This window comes from Rhamphochromis sp. 'chilingali', assembly GCF_963969265.1.
Source record: "Rhamphochromis sp. 'chilingali' genome assembly, chromosome: 11".
NCBI classification, from domain to species: domain Eukaryota; kingdom Metazoa; phylum Chordata; class Actinopteri; order Cichliformes; family Cichlidae; genus Rhamphochromis; species Rhamphochromis sp. 'chilingali'.
Genome location: NC_137938.1, coordinates 34,880,566 through 34,897,473, shown reverse-complemented (window position 1 = coordinate 34,897,473; position 16,908 = coordinate 34,880,566). Strand labels below are relative to the sequence as shown.

General features: G+C 42.8%; 1 protein-coding gene across 1 annotated transcript in view; it reads left to right on the top strand.

Annotated features, from left to right (window-relative positions):
• Nucleotides 1-14,465, top strand: part of plcl2 (phospholipase C like 2) — a 46,057-nt gene extending 31,592 nt beyond the window's left edge. Inside the window, exons 5-7 of the mRNA XM_080896091.1 lie at nucleotides 2,101-2,176; nucleotides 8,715-8,824; nucleotides 10,342-14,465. Of these exons, the coding sequence (XP_080752217.1) occupies nucleotides 2,101-2,176; nucleotides 8,715-8,824; nucleotides 10,342-10,545 (390 nt within the window). The 3' untranslated portion in view covers nucleotides 10,546-14,465. The remainder of the gene's footprint in view (nucleotides 1-2,100; nucleotides 2,177-8,714; nucleotides 8,825-10,341) is intronic.
• The last annotated feature ends 2,443 nt before the right edge of the window (nucleotides 14,466-16,908 follow it).

Here is a 16,908-nt window from a genome sequence, read left to right as displayed (position 1 = left end):
TATACACCCTCGATTCCTTTCCTTGTATCCTTCCCGTGCATCTTAGTCCCTCCTACCAGAGATGCGAGGAGAGAATAATCGAGGCAACGGGGATTCAACAAAATGAGACATCCTCGCCTCTCAGCCATCAAAGCTGGCACAGCAGCAACATAAATTTTGTTGTAGTCCAGCTACTGCTGTATTTTATTGATTCAGATATGTGATCACATGATGCAATTCACACCATGGTGCAATGTGACAAGGTAGGCTATCATGCAGGCGATTAACCAAATTGCAAATAACTGAAACAGCATGCGAGTGCAAAGATCTAGTTGTTTGTGGTGTCGTCGTGTCACCTGTGTTTGTATAGGTCAGCTGCGTGCCACGCCTTTTACATTCTGATGGTAAAATCGCTTCTGTGCATCCTCGAGTATTACTCCTCTCTCCTCTGTCCTTGAGAAGTATGTTAGAAATGAAGGCATCCTTCAATGTGGTGTCCAGTGATGGATTTTGGAGTCACAGGCAGGAGGACAGAGAAGATTGCGAGGCACCAAATAGAGAAATGAGAAAAGCCTAATGTGCTTCTGGAAGGAAGATATATGGTAGTAAAATGTACCATAGTTTTGATTTTGTTTAAAGAGACAGCTTTATTAAATACAAACCAGACCTGTCGCACTTTTTCAAATTCTCCCTACGTATCTTTTGTAACTCGGCAACAAAGTTCAGTTGCGGATAGAAATTTTGATGCCTGCTAAGTAACGTATGGTCGGCGTATGCTGAACATGACACGCGAAGCAGACACAAACAGAATACGTAATATTGCATTGCAGGATGATGATGAGATGAAGATAATATACATGAAAATCCAAAGAACTGTTAATCATCAGTGTATGTGTGATAATATTCGTGCAAAGTTTTGTTCAGATTAAGCACCAGTTAAGGACGAGGTGGGACTGCGTCATTACAGTAAGACTGTCAGAGCAGTGAAGTACAGCCTCTGTTGGATTAAGTACTATATATTTTCCCCTCTATCGCTCTCTATACGGGCCTCCCTGATTTCCCTCTTCTCTGGGATCTGGCTGGCAGGCTCCAAAGATTGATGTTGGGGCCACAGTGATGCTTGTTTTTGGCTTTGTCTCTCCGATCTCTGCAATAAAACATTGTTCATCATTCCTTAATTTCCATCTTGGCAGCTGAGCCGGGCCGCCTGGCTTCGCAGCACAACCTCTATATGCTTAAGTCACACCGGGAGTGAACAAGTCAATTACGACCGTGCCGCACCAGTAACCTACAGGCACTTAATTGAAATCAAAAGTGCAGTAACATTAGGGTATAAATAGCATCCCCATCAGATGAAAAAAATGAAGCTATTACTAAAATAATTGTGGCAAAAGATCCAGATGGTCTTCCAGGCACCCTGTTTACTCCATGCTTATTTACCCCCGTCTCTGACAGCCTACATATGCACCATTAACCTCCTGAAACAACATGCTGCTGCCGTCTTCCTTGTGTTAAAAAAATGTTTTCGTTATTTCTTTATTTTTTTTGTTTACTGTTAGGAAGAAGCAGCGCTGGCATTTAATATGTAAATGGATTGCCACAAGAGTTTCAACAGTCTGCAGGTCAGCAGAGTTTGTGCACTCAATTAGAGGTGCGCATAAGACCAGAGGAGCTAAACTTAGCATCTGTCGCAGCTGCAGCTTCACAGAGAACACAGTAATGGTGTTGCTGCTTGAGAATGACTGACATGTTTTTAATTGAAATGACCTTAATTATCAGCACTTCCTTTGAAAAAAATACTTTCCAACCAAAGTCAGATTTGCACATATATATTTTTCTCATTTAAAACAGGACACTGGTGGTGTTTCAGGGAAGAAAAGTAACTTTTAATAAACAACCTAATTGCTTGTGTCTCCTACCCTCTAATTTTGGCTTTCAAAAATGCAATTTAGCAGCCTGGCCCACTCACATCCCCTGTAATAACAACTTGTTTTCTAAGCACTCCCTGGATAGAAACTGCCTGCTAGCAGACAGACTGCTTCCTGCTTTGTTGTGGGATGCTAGTTTTGCTGATGTGGAAACTAAAGGCAAATGTGAGCAAATATGTTTGTGTGCTTTCAGGTAATCCAGACCAGCAAGACGCTGCTAGAGAGCTCAGAGGGGGTGTACGAGAGAATCCTACAAACCCAAAAAGCAGGTAAGATACAGTCACACAGGAGAGGAGGAAAACCCTTAAAAGGCAGAATTTCCTGACACCACTAATCAGCATCTGAGTGTTTGCCTGTGGCCGCATGTCTCCTCTGAAGCCACAGAAGTGACGTGGGATCAGTCAATATGAATTAATTAGAATTTTCTTATTTGCATAAGTGGAATTACCATTTGATTCATGTTCATTAATGTGATCCAGTCACTGTTTCTCTTTGAAAAGCTGCCATTCAAATAGAGGTGTTTAATTCACACCTGTAAGAGCCTCTGTCCTGTATTCTAATTACATGGTTCGAGACTGAGTGACGAGTGAAATGGGGGAAGACTGTGTGAAGTTAATAGATGGCAATCTATCCACACACACGCCATTCAGTACCAGTTAGAGCTCCATGCCTTTATGGAGCCTTGGCCTGCCAGCCGATTGTAACATTTTGACTTTGTGTCAATAAGGGAAAAGCAAATCCATTCAAGTTTGGTCATCCTCATAGGTCACTGGATTTAAGATGCAGCACACAGATGGGCTCTGGAGGCACCGTTTCTTCTTGAGTCTGTGTTAATGATTGAAGAGGACTGCCTTTTATTTTAGGGCCGTTCTTGTTTCATGAAGCAGCTACAGCAGTGAACCAAAAATATGGGTAAAACCTCTTAATTTTGAAGCTAATGTGATTCATATTGTAGCACTTTCTCGCAATGAATCCTGTCTAAGTAGTCTAGAGGGCTAATTTAACATTGAGCAAGCCTGCTGGAAACGCTTAGTGAGAATGGAAGGGCGCAGAGATGGACCATCATTACCACAGCTCAGCTTTATTGGCTTTCAGATGGGTGACTTATAAAATATTCATTGTCTATTGTCTTGCTGCATCAGAGAGGATGACGACTGTGCCTTTTTAAGCAATGTGAATCAAAGGCATTTTGGTGTTTTTCGTTTCAACCACCTTCCAGACCTTAACAATTACCAGCCAGTGGCTTTGGGCTAAAGATGTACTTGAACTTACTGACATCAGAAAGATCCCCCAAAGCCTTTGAATTTTTATTTAGAGCATTTTCTGTTTGGCTCCAAATTGGACTGTAGCATGCACAATTCAGAACAGCTTCTGTCCTAAATGCATGACCTGTTTGTGTCCCTCAGCCATAATAACACCCTGTGATCTGTACGGCCTTCATTGTACACATCAAAAGGCGTCCTTTTTTTTTCCTCTCTTTTGGCTTTTCTTTGTCTGCAGTTTGCAAATTTAGACTATGACGTTACTGTTACCGGCTTACCACAGTGAGATTACATGTGCCAGCTGTTGTGTTGCTTATCTTCCATGTAAAGTAGTTAAAAAGATAAAAGCCTGAAAAAGATGCCTGCCAGGCATTATTAGATCATTTTTACCTCACAAAATTGCATTTCATTATCAGTTCTGTTGTGTTCCGGGGCAGATGCTTGATCTTGATTTGTTACTGATTTAGAGGAGATTTAAAAAGTGGCTATTATCATATAATTGAATATGCTAGTATGCCTGCGCAGGTTACCAAACTGAGTTTTGAATTAACCACATTTTAGTGGTAAAGAACAGCGCATCACTCTTGTTGAGCTCTCACCTCTTTAGTGCAGCCTGGCTCATAGCAGATAACTAGCTATTATGATCCAGTTAAATTGTAAAGTGTTGTAGGCAGACACAGACTGAGTGTGGCATGTGAACAGTTCACTAGTCGATTAAATGTTATACGCTACAGTCAGTTAAACTCTTTAATTAAAGCTGGCACACCTCCACCTCCAGAATACCTTTAAAAAAAAAAAAAGGACCCTCAGAGTTGTTTGAGGGTGGAAAACTGTCTACAGTGGTCGACTGTAAACATGTTTTGGAGATTTTTTACGTGGGACTGTACAGATCAAAGATGCTTTTGTTTCCTTGCATTTTACAAATTTAGAGCATGACAAGAATTGACTGCTTTTCAAAGCCAGCCTCAAGTGGCCAAATCAAATCAAATCAAATCACTTTTATTGTCACATCACATGTGCAGGCACACTGGCACAGCACATGCGAGTGAAATTCTTGTGTGCGAGCCCCACAAGCAACAGAGATGTGCAAACACAATAACACAAACGAGCAAAATACAAGAATGGCCAACCTGAAACTAATAAATATATGTACAATATATAATAGTGTATGCATTTCTGGATGTGTATACTAAATATTTTCCTACGTGTGTGTGTGTGTGTGTGTGTGTGTGTGTGTGTGTGTGTGTGTGTGTGTGTATACACATTTTTACAAATTAAATAGTAAAAAAAATAATAATAATAATAATAAAATATATAAAATATACAGAGTTGAATATGTGCAAAACAAGTGGCATTTATATACAGTGTGGAGTGCATAATGTTGAAGTTCCAGTAGTGAAGCTGAGGTGTCTATGACGTGTTCAGCAGTCTGATGGCCTGGTGGAAGAAGCTGTCTCTCAGTCTGCTGGTACGGGACCGGATGCTGCAGAACCTCCTTCCTGATGGAAGCAGTCTGAACAGTTTATGGCTGGGGTGACTGGAGTCCTTGATGATCCTCCCCGCTTTCCTCAGGCAGCGCTTCCTGTAGATGTCTTGGAGGGAGGGAAGCTCACCTCCAATTATCCGTTCAGAGCACCGCACTACTCGCTGGAGAGCTTTGCAGTTGTAGGCGGTGCTGTTGCCATACCAGGTGGTGATGCATCCAGTGAGGATGCTCTCAATGGCACAGTGATAGAAGGTCCTGAGGATGCGGGGGCTCATGCCGAATCTTTTCAGTCTCCTGACAAAGAAGAGGCGCTGCTGCGCCTTCTTCACTGTTTTGTTTGTGTGTACTGACCACGTAAGATCCTCAGCCAGATGTACTCCAAGGAACCGGAAGCTGCTCACTCTCTCCACAGCAGCGCCGTTGATGGTGATGGGGGTGTGTACTTCTCTGCACCTCCGGAAGTCCACTATCAACTCCTTTGTCTTTGCGACGTTGAGGGTGAGATGGTTGTCTTGACACCAGTGGGTCAGGGCGCTGACCTCCTCCCTGTAAGCCGAGCAGATGAAGTCCCTGACCAGCTTCTCGAAGCATTTGCTTACGATGGGGGTCAGGGCACTAGGGGAACTGGAGGTATTGGCGCTGTTTTGGCTTCAGAAGTTGCTCCTCGGTCCGACCTGACAAATGCAGCCAATGCGAGCGTTTCCTGGTTCAGCTGCGTTGAACTGCATGGCCTGTGTGGAATACATTTCGACCAATAGAAACGCAGAACGACATGAAACAGCATATATTACACGTGAAAACCATGAGCTGCCTCAAAAATGTAGGCAGGGTGCAGCGGCCAACCTCCTGTATGGAAGGACATATTAGGACACTTTAAATGAAACCATAGTCCAACAAACGAGTAAGACGGGAGTAAAAATTTAAGAAGACAAGCATTTTTTTATTTTTATTTCAAAAGCTTCCAGAGAAGCATGATGGGGACTTAAATCTCAAAGCATATTTATATATGATTATCCAAAATCAACTGGAGAAAATTAAACAACCAACAATTGCAAACTAGGACACAACAGATGGCAAACTGATGAACTTGAACATTGATTTATTTTCCATCCCAAACTGACATAATTCTATCCCAGCGGTGCATGCAGCATGGTTTTGTGCATCTGTTGAGTAGAAACTGGGTCAGTATAAACCCAATTCCCCCTTTACAGAAAGCAGAATGTTTCAGCAGGAGCAGCTATTAAAGCTGTGAATAATCCATCACATCAGCTCAGACGAAGGAGGAGAGAGAGAGAAAAAAATGGACGTAGGTGGTGTCGGCGAACTCAGTCAGGTGTTTGCAGCTCAAACAGGGATGTCACCTCTCTCACCCGATACTCACTTAGGTTCCAATTAACATTTGGGGGAGCTGGATGGCCAAAGCTGCTGCAGACTAACATGATCAGCACAGAAGATGTTCTTTTAAATGCCAAGTTCAAAATTACAGTATTCAGTGCAAAGTGGAGCCACTGTGACATTTGGCAGAATACAAAGCAAAGAGCCAAAGTTTATTTTACAAGATAACATGACAGATTCTCAAAAATCAAATTGTCTAAAACAATCTTGTCCCTTTAAGCTTTCTTTAATCCGTTTGTAGAGCAGTGGATATTTTAAGGATATAATAACCATTACTTTGATTCTTTTCATTTTCTGGCTAATTATCTGCTTGTCAGCTTTTCTACTTTATGATGTAGATTTCTGAACATTTATACATAGAGTCAACAGTTTATCATCACTCCAGTTATACATACAGACACACGACTGTATACAAGTACAGTTGTGTGAGTTCTTAGCCAAAAGGCTTAATTTCAGCAATATTAAACAAACAGAAAAAAGTGCAATTGACCAAGAAGCTGTTGTATTGTTGCAGCATCTCTGGGGACTGGCCCATTGTGGTAAAGAATGAGTTGAGATTTACTGATCAATATACACTTTATCCTCACCCGTGGCCACGAGCTGGGAGTAGTGTACTCTGAAAGGGGTATGGGCACAGACACAGGCCGAAGAGCTCAGTGAGGGGGGGCTCAGAGCAGAGCCACTGCTCCTCCACACTGAAAGATGTAGTTCACGCCTCCCGGACACCACCTATGCAATGCGTTTCTGGCACGTCCTACCTAGAGCACTCCAGGACATCCTGGAGGCTCTGTGTCTCTTGGCAGGCTTGGGAACGTCTCAGTGTCCTGTGAAAGTGCTGTTGGATATAGTGGGAAGAGGGAGGTCAGGTGTCTCTGCTTAGACTGCTGCCCCTGTGACCCAGACCTGGATAATTGCTTAATCTGGATTTGTACTCCATGTCTGATAAAATTAGGTTTTAGTGGCATGTGTGGTATAAGTAGATATGATCCTGTCTTGCTGAAAGAATTATGAATTTAACCTATTGAAAAATTCAGGTCATGCTGCAATCCTTCACATTACGCCTCAGCCTTCTCGAAGCGGGCTTTACTGTACAGTTGCAGTCTTGCAGCATTACCTCAGAGATTAGAGTCTCAAATGCTTTGCTAAGAACGAGCTTTCCCCTTTCTTGCCTGCCAGACTCCATAAAACGTTGCTAGGCAACCTTCAGTGTAAGTTAAGTGTGTGTGTGCACCTTCTTCAGCACCGTCATGGTTCATGTGCGCAGCAGCAACAGCTCTGTAGTTACAGTAGTGACCTGGAATTAAACAGATGTCATTTCACATTCGATTATAGCAAAAAATGGTGGGGAAAATACAAAAAAACAACTTGGGAGCGGTGACGTGACATCTGCTACAAATATGATAAATGTGTCACAACTAACTGAGTCCCGTCAGCTTCCTGAGGTTGTATTCATGCCAGAAGTCTGGTGACAGACGCAAATCCTCAGTTGAGTGGCTCCAAAACAGCCCAGCACCACACACCTATAATGGAGATTTCACACAAATGGGGTTGGGGGGGGGGGGTTGTTGTCTCTCGCTCTCTCTCTCTCTCTCTCTCTCTCGTGCACACCATGTTTCCATGGCAACAGCACTGACAGGAACTACGACTGGCTCAAGCTGTTATCAGAGATTCAAGCGGAAATGTATGTGGAGTTTCCAGTGCAGAGATGTTACGCAGTCATGGAGTCTCTGCTCTGTCTGCCTTTGGTTTATGGTTCTCAGGCTGAAGTTTCCTGTTGCTGCCCTGCAAAGCAAAGTCAACTTTAAACATGTCCTTAGTCGGACTCAGTCATGCAGAGGAAGGAGGGGGAAAAATAGGAGAGGAGGGAAGAGGTGGGAAAGCTCCTCAGGAGACAAATCCCTCCTCTGTTGGAGGCCGTGATGCTAATCCACAGTGAAAGAGCGTCGTGTCCGTCTCCCACTCTCTCTGTTTCTGGGTCTCTTTTATCCCGCCTCACTGTTTCCTTCTCCTCATCTGTACTCCTGTCCCTTAGCATCCCTGTATTAGGAGGGTTTACCCAGGATTTGCACACTAGTCACTGCATGATATAGATTTCCCATTGATGATGCTGAAGAGAGGCATAAAACAGTCCCTCGCTGACAGGGACATCCCAGTGAAAATCTATGTATAAACACTGTGTGGATTCTAATAAAACAAAGCAGTCCCAAGAAAAGTCGGATACATTTTCCTTCCGCGGTCAATGAAAAGCTGAAAAACAGAGCACATTTTCCACCACGTCTGCTTTCCACACGACTTAATATTTTCATGGCAGGCGCTTGAGTTTGTGCTACAGGACAATCTCACCTGCTTTCCAGACCTGGTATGTATGTAACTGTGGCCACTGCGATCCATTATCACCTCGTATGCGTGCAGTGAGGAGACAGTAATGCTCTCCCACCTCCGGAGAGTCTCTGTACTTCCGCAGACTGAAGTTTTCTGCTGCTGGAGAAATGTGAATGTCGACAGTACATGCCAGGGTCTTTGCTTGCATGCGTTTCCTCACAGTGACAACAAGCCTAGCAAGCCTCGCATATCCCAGACTCCACTCTCGCAGCAGCTGTTCTTCTTTCCTAAACAAACACCGCACTGACTCGACACTCATTCTCGTCTGTTTCTCTCTCGCAGCTATGGAATTTCACGAGAACCTCCACGACCTGGCTGTGAAGGAAGGCTTGAAAGGCAGAAAGCTGCACAAGGCTGTGGAGAGCTTCACGTGGAACATCACCATTCTGAAGGTGAGATTTTCAGTCACATCACTTATAAGTCAAGCCAGTTTTATTAATGGAGGCCAATGCCACCACGTTGCTTAGAGGAGCTTTGCATAATAACCTTTATTTATCATACAATGGGCCCTGCTCGCTTCATCCTCTCACTTCGCTGTAAGCTACATTTCTTCTGATCCTTTTTGACATCATGACATTAGTTGGGAAAAAAAAAAGTGCCTTTCAGCAAGTGTTTAGAGGAGTCTTGAGATTTTCAGGACACAGGGATTGCTTGTATACGCTCAGCTTACTTAACCTTTATCCTGCTACAATGGCATGTAGACTGTATACAAACGAAACAAAGGAAAGGAATAAATAGATACACTACAGTGAGCTGCATGATTTATGGCTAAAAGCACCGAGTGTGTTCCCTGCCACAGCACCAGGACCAGAGCTGATCACTGTTAATCAATAAGGTGTTACAGTGCAGATCAAGTTTTGATCATAGTCAGCCTGACAAGTTGAACTAAAGTGCACGTTGATGACTGCAGCATCAGCTACTCTGACATTTAAAGGAAGTGACGACAGAGAAACGCTGCTGGGAGGAAATCTGATTGTTGGTCAGGAAAATGATCTAGTCGGCCGTAAATGCTGCTTTAACAGTGACGTGTTCCACAATGATAAAGGCTCTCACGTATAAAAGAAACCTCATGTAACTTGTGTTTTAACCAACTTAAAATGAACTATTTAAGCCTGCTGTGGACTTTCAGTGTTAGAACTGCACAGATGTTCAGGTAATGTTGAAGCAGTGAATACATGTTTAAGAAAAATAAAGTTACAGGTAGAACTAGGTGTGAAAAACATTTCAAATTTCATTAAAAACTCAACTGTATGTTGTGCTTATAAAACCAACTGCAGTGAAATTAAAGTATACAGGAGACGTGTTCAGCTCTGCGACCTGTTCAGGGTCTGACTCTCACCCAATGACAGCTGGGATAAGCTCCACCCTCTCTGTGACCTTGAATTAGACAAGCGTTTAAAAAGATGGACGGATGGATGATTCGTTACGTTTGTCACTACACAGCAGAGGCACGAGGACACTTTGTGGGACGTTAGTGAAACTGGAATGTTTATGGACTGTGAGTCAGTGACCTTCACAAAGCATTTGTAATAAACTTTTCGGAGCCAATAACATCTTAAATCTGACACTGACACAACTCTACAACACATTAATCTAAACACAGAGGTAAGAGCGATCAGCTCTGCAGCTTCCTCCCTGAGCCTGGTTCAACTAGAGGTCTTTAACCCCACTGTTCCCAAGTGCTGTTCATAGAGAATAGAAAATATATGCTAATAATATACCATCAAATATTTGGGGTGCTCTTTGATATTGTATGGTTTTCTTTATTTTACAGTGTAACACCCCTTGAGATGTTTGTGTAGTGAATTAGCGTTGCACAAATTAAACTGAAAGAAGTTTTACAAGCTACAGTTTTTCCTGACACCCAATTTGCTGCTGTCTGACTCTGTGATCTGTGTTTACCTCTCAGGGCCAGGCGGATCTACTGAAGCATGCCCGAAGCGAAGTCCAGGAGAACCTCAAGCAGATCCACTATGCCGCGCTCACCTGTAAACTGACTAAAGGTAGCGCGGTGAGCGGTTCCTTCGGCTCTGAGTCCAAGAGCAGATGCAGCCTTGAGGCCATCCCGGAGAAGGCCATCGCGGAGGAGGAGCTGACGGACGAGGACAACTAGACGCGCAGACCTGACGCCCACCTTCAGACCTCCACTCTGTTCTTGCCTCCTGAGCTCAAAACCCAAAGCTTTGCTCCTTCACCAGTCTGTGTCTTTACCCAGACATCACTGCTCCGTGCACGCTAGTGTTTCTTCACATTCCATCACAAACATTCCTGCATCCCAAGCGCAGCTTTAACCTCTCTAACTTCTGCCATCAGTAAAACGCTGCTTTTCCAGGCACGAGCTCAGTTCACCACACGGCTTCACTGCAAGTTAATTCAAGTCTAGATAACTGGCAAATTACTAATGGAGCATTTGCTGCACATGTGCCACCAAACCTTCCCAGTCATCAAGCTCAGATCTCTACATCCTCCACGCCACTGCACAAGTTTGCTGCCATTCGTCTAACCCCAACTCTTCTCCTGACTGAACCAGGAGAGATGAGTGAACTACCAGCCACCAGACTGTTTAAGACATTCAGCTGTTTGGAGACAGTGCACTTCTACTCAGCAGAACAGGTGTTAAGAAACGATATGAAGGAAAAAAAGCCGCGGATTGTTGTAAGAGATTTCCTAAAGCACAATTTTCTGGATTTACTGTATGAATGTAACGGGACAGGAGGAACAACAAGCCGACGGGAGAAGTCAATAAATGGTAGACGAACACATGTGAATGGGAGTAAAGAGCTGTTTACAATACTGAACTTGTCCATGTTTTTGTCTGCCAAAACAGTATACTGTGTGTATATATGGAGTTTTCTGTTACCTTTTTTTCTGCAGAGTGCATCATTTTATTATTGTACACTTGGAAATACAAGATTTATTTTATAAAAGATATATGAATATGTCTGTGGAAATACAAAGTTTTATTTGTCTGTGGACATCTGGTAACGAGGTTTATCACGAGGAAAAGTGACCCGAGTTTTCCCGGTGGAGTGCGCCAACACGTCGAGACAGAAGGACGAATAAGAGAATGTATTCATACAGTTTCTTTGGTGCAAACAACAACAAAGTCTCAAAATTCAGAACCAGCAACTGCACGGAAGAAACCGGTGACTGGACGTTAATGCACTCAACAGCTCGCAGTTTTAATCACATTAGCGTTTCATTGGGGAATATATGGGGCTTTTATTTTTGGAGCATGCTCCTCCCACACGAGAGTGCTGAAACCTGTAATAAATATTAAAAAGATTAGATTTCTTCCAAGAAAAAAAAAAAAAAAAAGCCAAACCAATTCCACAGATATTCAAAATAAACCAAATGAGAAATCTGTTCTGGCTGTGGAAAAAAAAGAAAACTCATCAGTCTGTTTTCTTGTAATTACTTGGTTTTGCTGAGCAGAATCATTGAATAGATCCTACAGGGACTCATCTCAAGGTTTCAAACACTGCCGCTCTCTAAGACACAGCTGAAGACACGCGTACAAGTTGACCTTTGGCCTCAGTGTCTTGGTGCAAAGGTCACAGCGATATTAAATGGACACAGTAGTACTCTTCAAAATTACAAATAGGTAATTTTGAAAAAGGTTTTGAAAACAACACCAAATAAAAATAATTAACAAAAGAACTGAATTAAATAGAACAAATTATTGACCCCCCCAAAAAAGTGCTGGATGAGCCTTCATCTTATTGCATCTACCATTTTTAACAGACTGAAACAACCACAAGTCAAAACCAGTGTTCAACAAACAGTGATAATCATCAACCATTACACAGTCCATAACAGCCGTCTTCATGACAATCACTGTAATGAAATCTATACGGACAAAGGTGACCTACATGCTTGAAATCACTAACCTCATGTGTTGGGAGCTTGTGAGACAGGACCTCACATTGTAGACTGGGTGCAGCCCCGTGACTTTGTCGCTGGTTAGTAAAATCCTGTTATGAAGCCGAGCGCTTTCCCCATTTGTTTAAGACAACCCAAAGCTAGCGATTGATCCCATCGTCATTAGAAGCGTTTACGTTATTAAGAAAGCGAAGAAGTCTGGGGTATTTTACCAGAGATTCCCCTACCATCAGAGGTTTTTTGTACCCAGAGTCATTGCTCCCCTGCTGGCCATGAAAGAACACAAGTTTAAAGCACATTAGCTTCGCCAAATCCATCTTTTATACTTTCCATGTTTGAGATGCTGAGATAAACTCAAGTGCCTGGGAGGTCTGGGTAGGAGAGAGTTATGTTTGGCCAAGGTGCAGGGAAGCCATTGTGAGTACACGTTAAGTCACAAGTTTTAGTTGCGTTCATTCAATACTAAATACTGACTGGCTATATTTAGAAAGCCCTGCACACTGAAAATGTAACCTGTGCATTTATTTGTAACACCATGTCCTCCACAAACCTTTAGTTGAAACCTGTCTTGCTATTGCAGTACTGCGGTGCACCATGGCAGAGGTGCCACAGGACTCCTTGTGTGTCTGAGACGTTAGCAGCTTTGATAAGAATGGCAGTATTTGACACCACGGGTATGAGAACATGCTGCACTCACTTTGTATGGGAAGAAACAAAAGGCTATGGATTCAGTTTACGCCACAAAGATGTTTCCCTGAAATGCCTCATTTTGCAGTTACCACAGCTCCACTTATCCACTTTTAAGTTCTCACCTGACGAAAAACTGTATCATACAGCTCAAGCAGATTCTGTCTGTGATTAACAGCACTTTGACAACCCTTTGTAAGAATATAAACTCAGGGCTGAAGAGATGGTAGAGAAGGACACCGACTTCAAAGTAATAAAAGCTTCATATCCATTCCTGGTGACAGAGCAGCAGTCGATCCACAGTTACCCTTTGATTAAACTGTGCCTCGCTACTGCTAACTAAAAGCAAGTGCAAGCAGGGACTGAGAAAAGGGCATTGTCTTTGAACATGACTTTACTGTGACGTTGCTCCATTGACACGCCGGCTTGCCTTTCATTTGTCCCTCCAATATTATCTCTATTTATAATCTCACAATAGTAAAGTAGATATTTTTAATTACTGGACAAAGGCGGCCTGAAATAATAAGTATATATAAAATAATTAACCCTAGAAAATGATGTAAAATGCACTTGACATTTCAGAGCCTTTAAAAGGAGGCCGGTTATGCTTGTCTTTTATGTATACACATTAAAAATAGTGGATGTTCATATTTAACATGGCCAGTTTCAAATATGGAGATCAGCCTTTGTGTGAGTGACCTCTGTGGGCCTCCTGTTATCCAACTGTGAGAGCGGATATCCCTAACGTGGTCACCTGAGGCGCACAGAAGCCTCACCCACCTATTTAAATGATTTGTTCATGAGGGGTAGCCAATGAAGAGAATCTGGTTAAGGTCAGACAGATGAGGGACAGTGCTGAGGATTATTCTGAAAGCTACTCTACACGAGTCCAACAATAATCTATTGGACCACAGAAGGTCTCGTTTTGAAAATTTTCAAAACAAGTATCTGATTTGTTGCCTTATGGGGAGAGCTTAATGATCTGAGGAGAGTACAAATTAAGTCAGTGCGACTTTGACGCTGGTGTTGCGATTTAGGAAGAGATAAAGCTGAAACCTTAAAAAGTTTAACTGTGTGACTCTGCTCACCAGCTGCCCGTCTTTTACACTCAACAAACATGACTTGGGTTGTGGCACGATTTTTCTTTTAAAACAGGGTGGTAGCCCTTTTCAAACAAGCTGAACATCAATATCTTTGTCCACAGAATAAAAATGATTTAACTGCTAGCTGTCAGTGTAGCCAAACACATCCATAAATGTCTGCATCCTTTTTCAAATTCTTCCTTGTTGCTCATGATAATGTGCATTTTTTTTTTCTTTTAAATGCTGTCCACACCTCCTGCAGATCATAAACCCACAACAAGACGTCAGTGCTGTGCCAGTTGGCGTATTTACAGTTGTTGTTGAGAGCATTTCAGCTGTATTTCAAGTCTCTTTACCTGTCAAATAAAAAAGAAAAAATAATGAACTCAATAAACATTGTTGGATAGATCATGTGTTTGTGTTTGACTTTACTCGATACTTTTTAACCTGGGGGCAGAGATGGCTTCCTCGTTCTTAGGCAGTGTTTACTTACTTCCCGTCATCTGCTCTCTCGCTGCACAGTGATCAGCTCGCCCGCCTCCCTGCAGCAACCGTCCTCCACTCTTCTTCAGGCTGCACCGTGTCAGACTGACCTTCCCACTCCAGTCAGCCCTGCTTCTGCCTATTTTTGCCAATGTAGGTTGCTCTGTTAGGTAATTTACATCCCAGCGTCATACTGAATCCCTATTTGCTCCTTCTCAAAGAATAAGAAAATCCCTCTTGCATTAAAGGAATATTCTACCTATTTTTCATCCCCTCCCTGCAGCTTTGACTCACGCAGGCCTCGCTAATGGTTTCTAATCCAGGAACCAAACCCAAGTCTCCTGCTGCTCTTATTCCAAGTCACATTACAGCCTTGGAATGTTAAATGCTAAATGTTCCCAAGGTTAGTTTCGCTTTTAATATTCACATCAATCATGCTCACAGTGCGTGAGTCCACAAAGATGCGACTATTTTCAAGGGCAGAGATGCCTCGTTCCAACTCCCCCAGCTGGTTTTTTTTTTTTGCACATGCATCAGTATCGATTAGCTCCCTGTGTGTTGAGCTGAGCAGAGCCAGCCTGGGGAAATAAAGCTTAGGCTTGCTTTGGATGGGTCTGTCGCCAGCATGCACGCTCACAAGTGCTCATGCACAGGTAGCAAGCAAAGGCAGACCCTATTTTATGGGTAAGACAGCTGTGCAGTTGCTACCAAACAAACTTTATTTATATAGTGAGTCACGAGTGTATTATGTTTGGAGTCCCTAACTGAGAAAACTGCAAAAACTGAGTAAAGAGCAAGTAACCAATACTCGATTTCACACATGGTCACTAAAAAAGATTTAATTTATTAATCAGCTGGGTTTTTTTTTTTTCCTTTTTTATTGGGGGTCAACCTCAATGATCTACCACACGTGGAGGCAGTGACAATCAGCTAAATGGGTGTAAAGAGCACTGAAACTGACCCGAATGGCCCTCTAATGCTTTCTGTAAAGAGCTTTTTAACGAGCGTTAGCATGTCACCCGAATGTTTATACAGCAAAATGTCTTTTATTAGCCATCAGAGAGTTCAAAACGAGGGTATCGGCACTTTCTGAGCCATGCTCTGCTGTCAGTGGGACTCATTAAATGTTGTTCTATAGTGTCAAGGCTGCAGGTTTTACAATCTTACTAGTAATTTCTATCTTTGTGCTAGATAACAAATCATAATTGAAACCCTAAAAAAAAAAAAAAAAGACATATTCAAGTACTCCTTTCTGGAAAAGAAAATAGCTTGATTTAGCAAACGTCACCTGAAACGTGGCGATGTGATAATCGAGGCTGTCCTGATGTATAAATTTTGTGTTCGAGTAAATCAACTTCCTAGGAGAGCTTTCTTACAATGAAGAGGGCTCTCAAACAATACAAGGGTGGAGGGTTATGACACTAAACATCGTCTGGAATTAATCAGCAGACGAAGCCTGGCTCACACTTTCCCAGAAGTTAAGCAACAGCACTGCGGTTAAGATGAACGGATAGACGGATGGGTCTTGAGTGCAACGTCTGAAGCTAAATCATCATCTGCATGTTTATAGCAGTGCGCTGGCACTCAAGCGAACTCTGTGGGAAGCTGTTTGGACAAGGCATAAAACAAAAGGCAGTGCAGGATAGGCTGTCAGCGAAGATGCGTCTGTTTGGGTTTTCCAAGCAGACGTCACTGAATCCTGTGCTAGCTCGACGCTGGCAGAACAGTGTGTGTCCCTCCTGCTTGCATTGGAGGAGTTTACTGCAGCCAAACAGCGTTGACGTGCTGTGATAGACTCCAGATACCTTTTGCAGATGAGGTCTGAGATGGAGTACAGGTCATCAGTTCATCAGACTCCATCCTTCTGTTTTTATACCACTCTGTATCATGATCTTCTTTTCCTCACTTGTTTCTTCAGCTTATTGATTCCTCCTCCATCCTCTCAACAGATCGAACTATTCTTATCTTTGACACCTCGTCAGTCAGCAGTCAGATGACATTTAAAACCCCACAGGAAGCCTGTGTGAATGTGAAGAGTGGTGTGAATGACCCCTAAGCCTGGAGCGTGGAGCTTAACTCTAAAAATGGGGAAAAGAAAAGACCGGCTAAATTCCCATGTTGTTATAAGCAGAGCCTGGTGGATACAGAATTTTCAGGAGTAAGAAAATTCAGAGATAATAGATAACACACAAAACATAACCACACAGTATGGTGAAAATATAATGACAAGAGAAAATGATGGGAGACATAATTTAACTGTGGAACGTCTTTTTATACACTATCCTATTGGGATTGGTTAGTTATTCTGAGGCAGCCGATAGGTACCGGACAGGCCAAGTGGA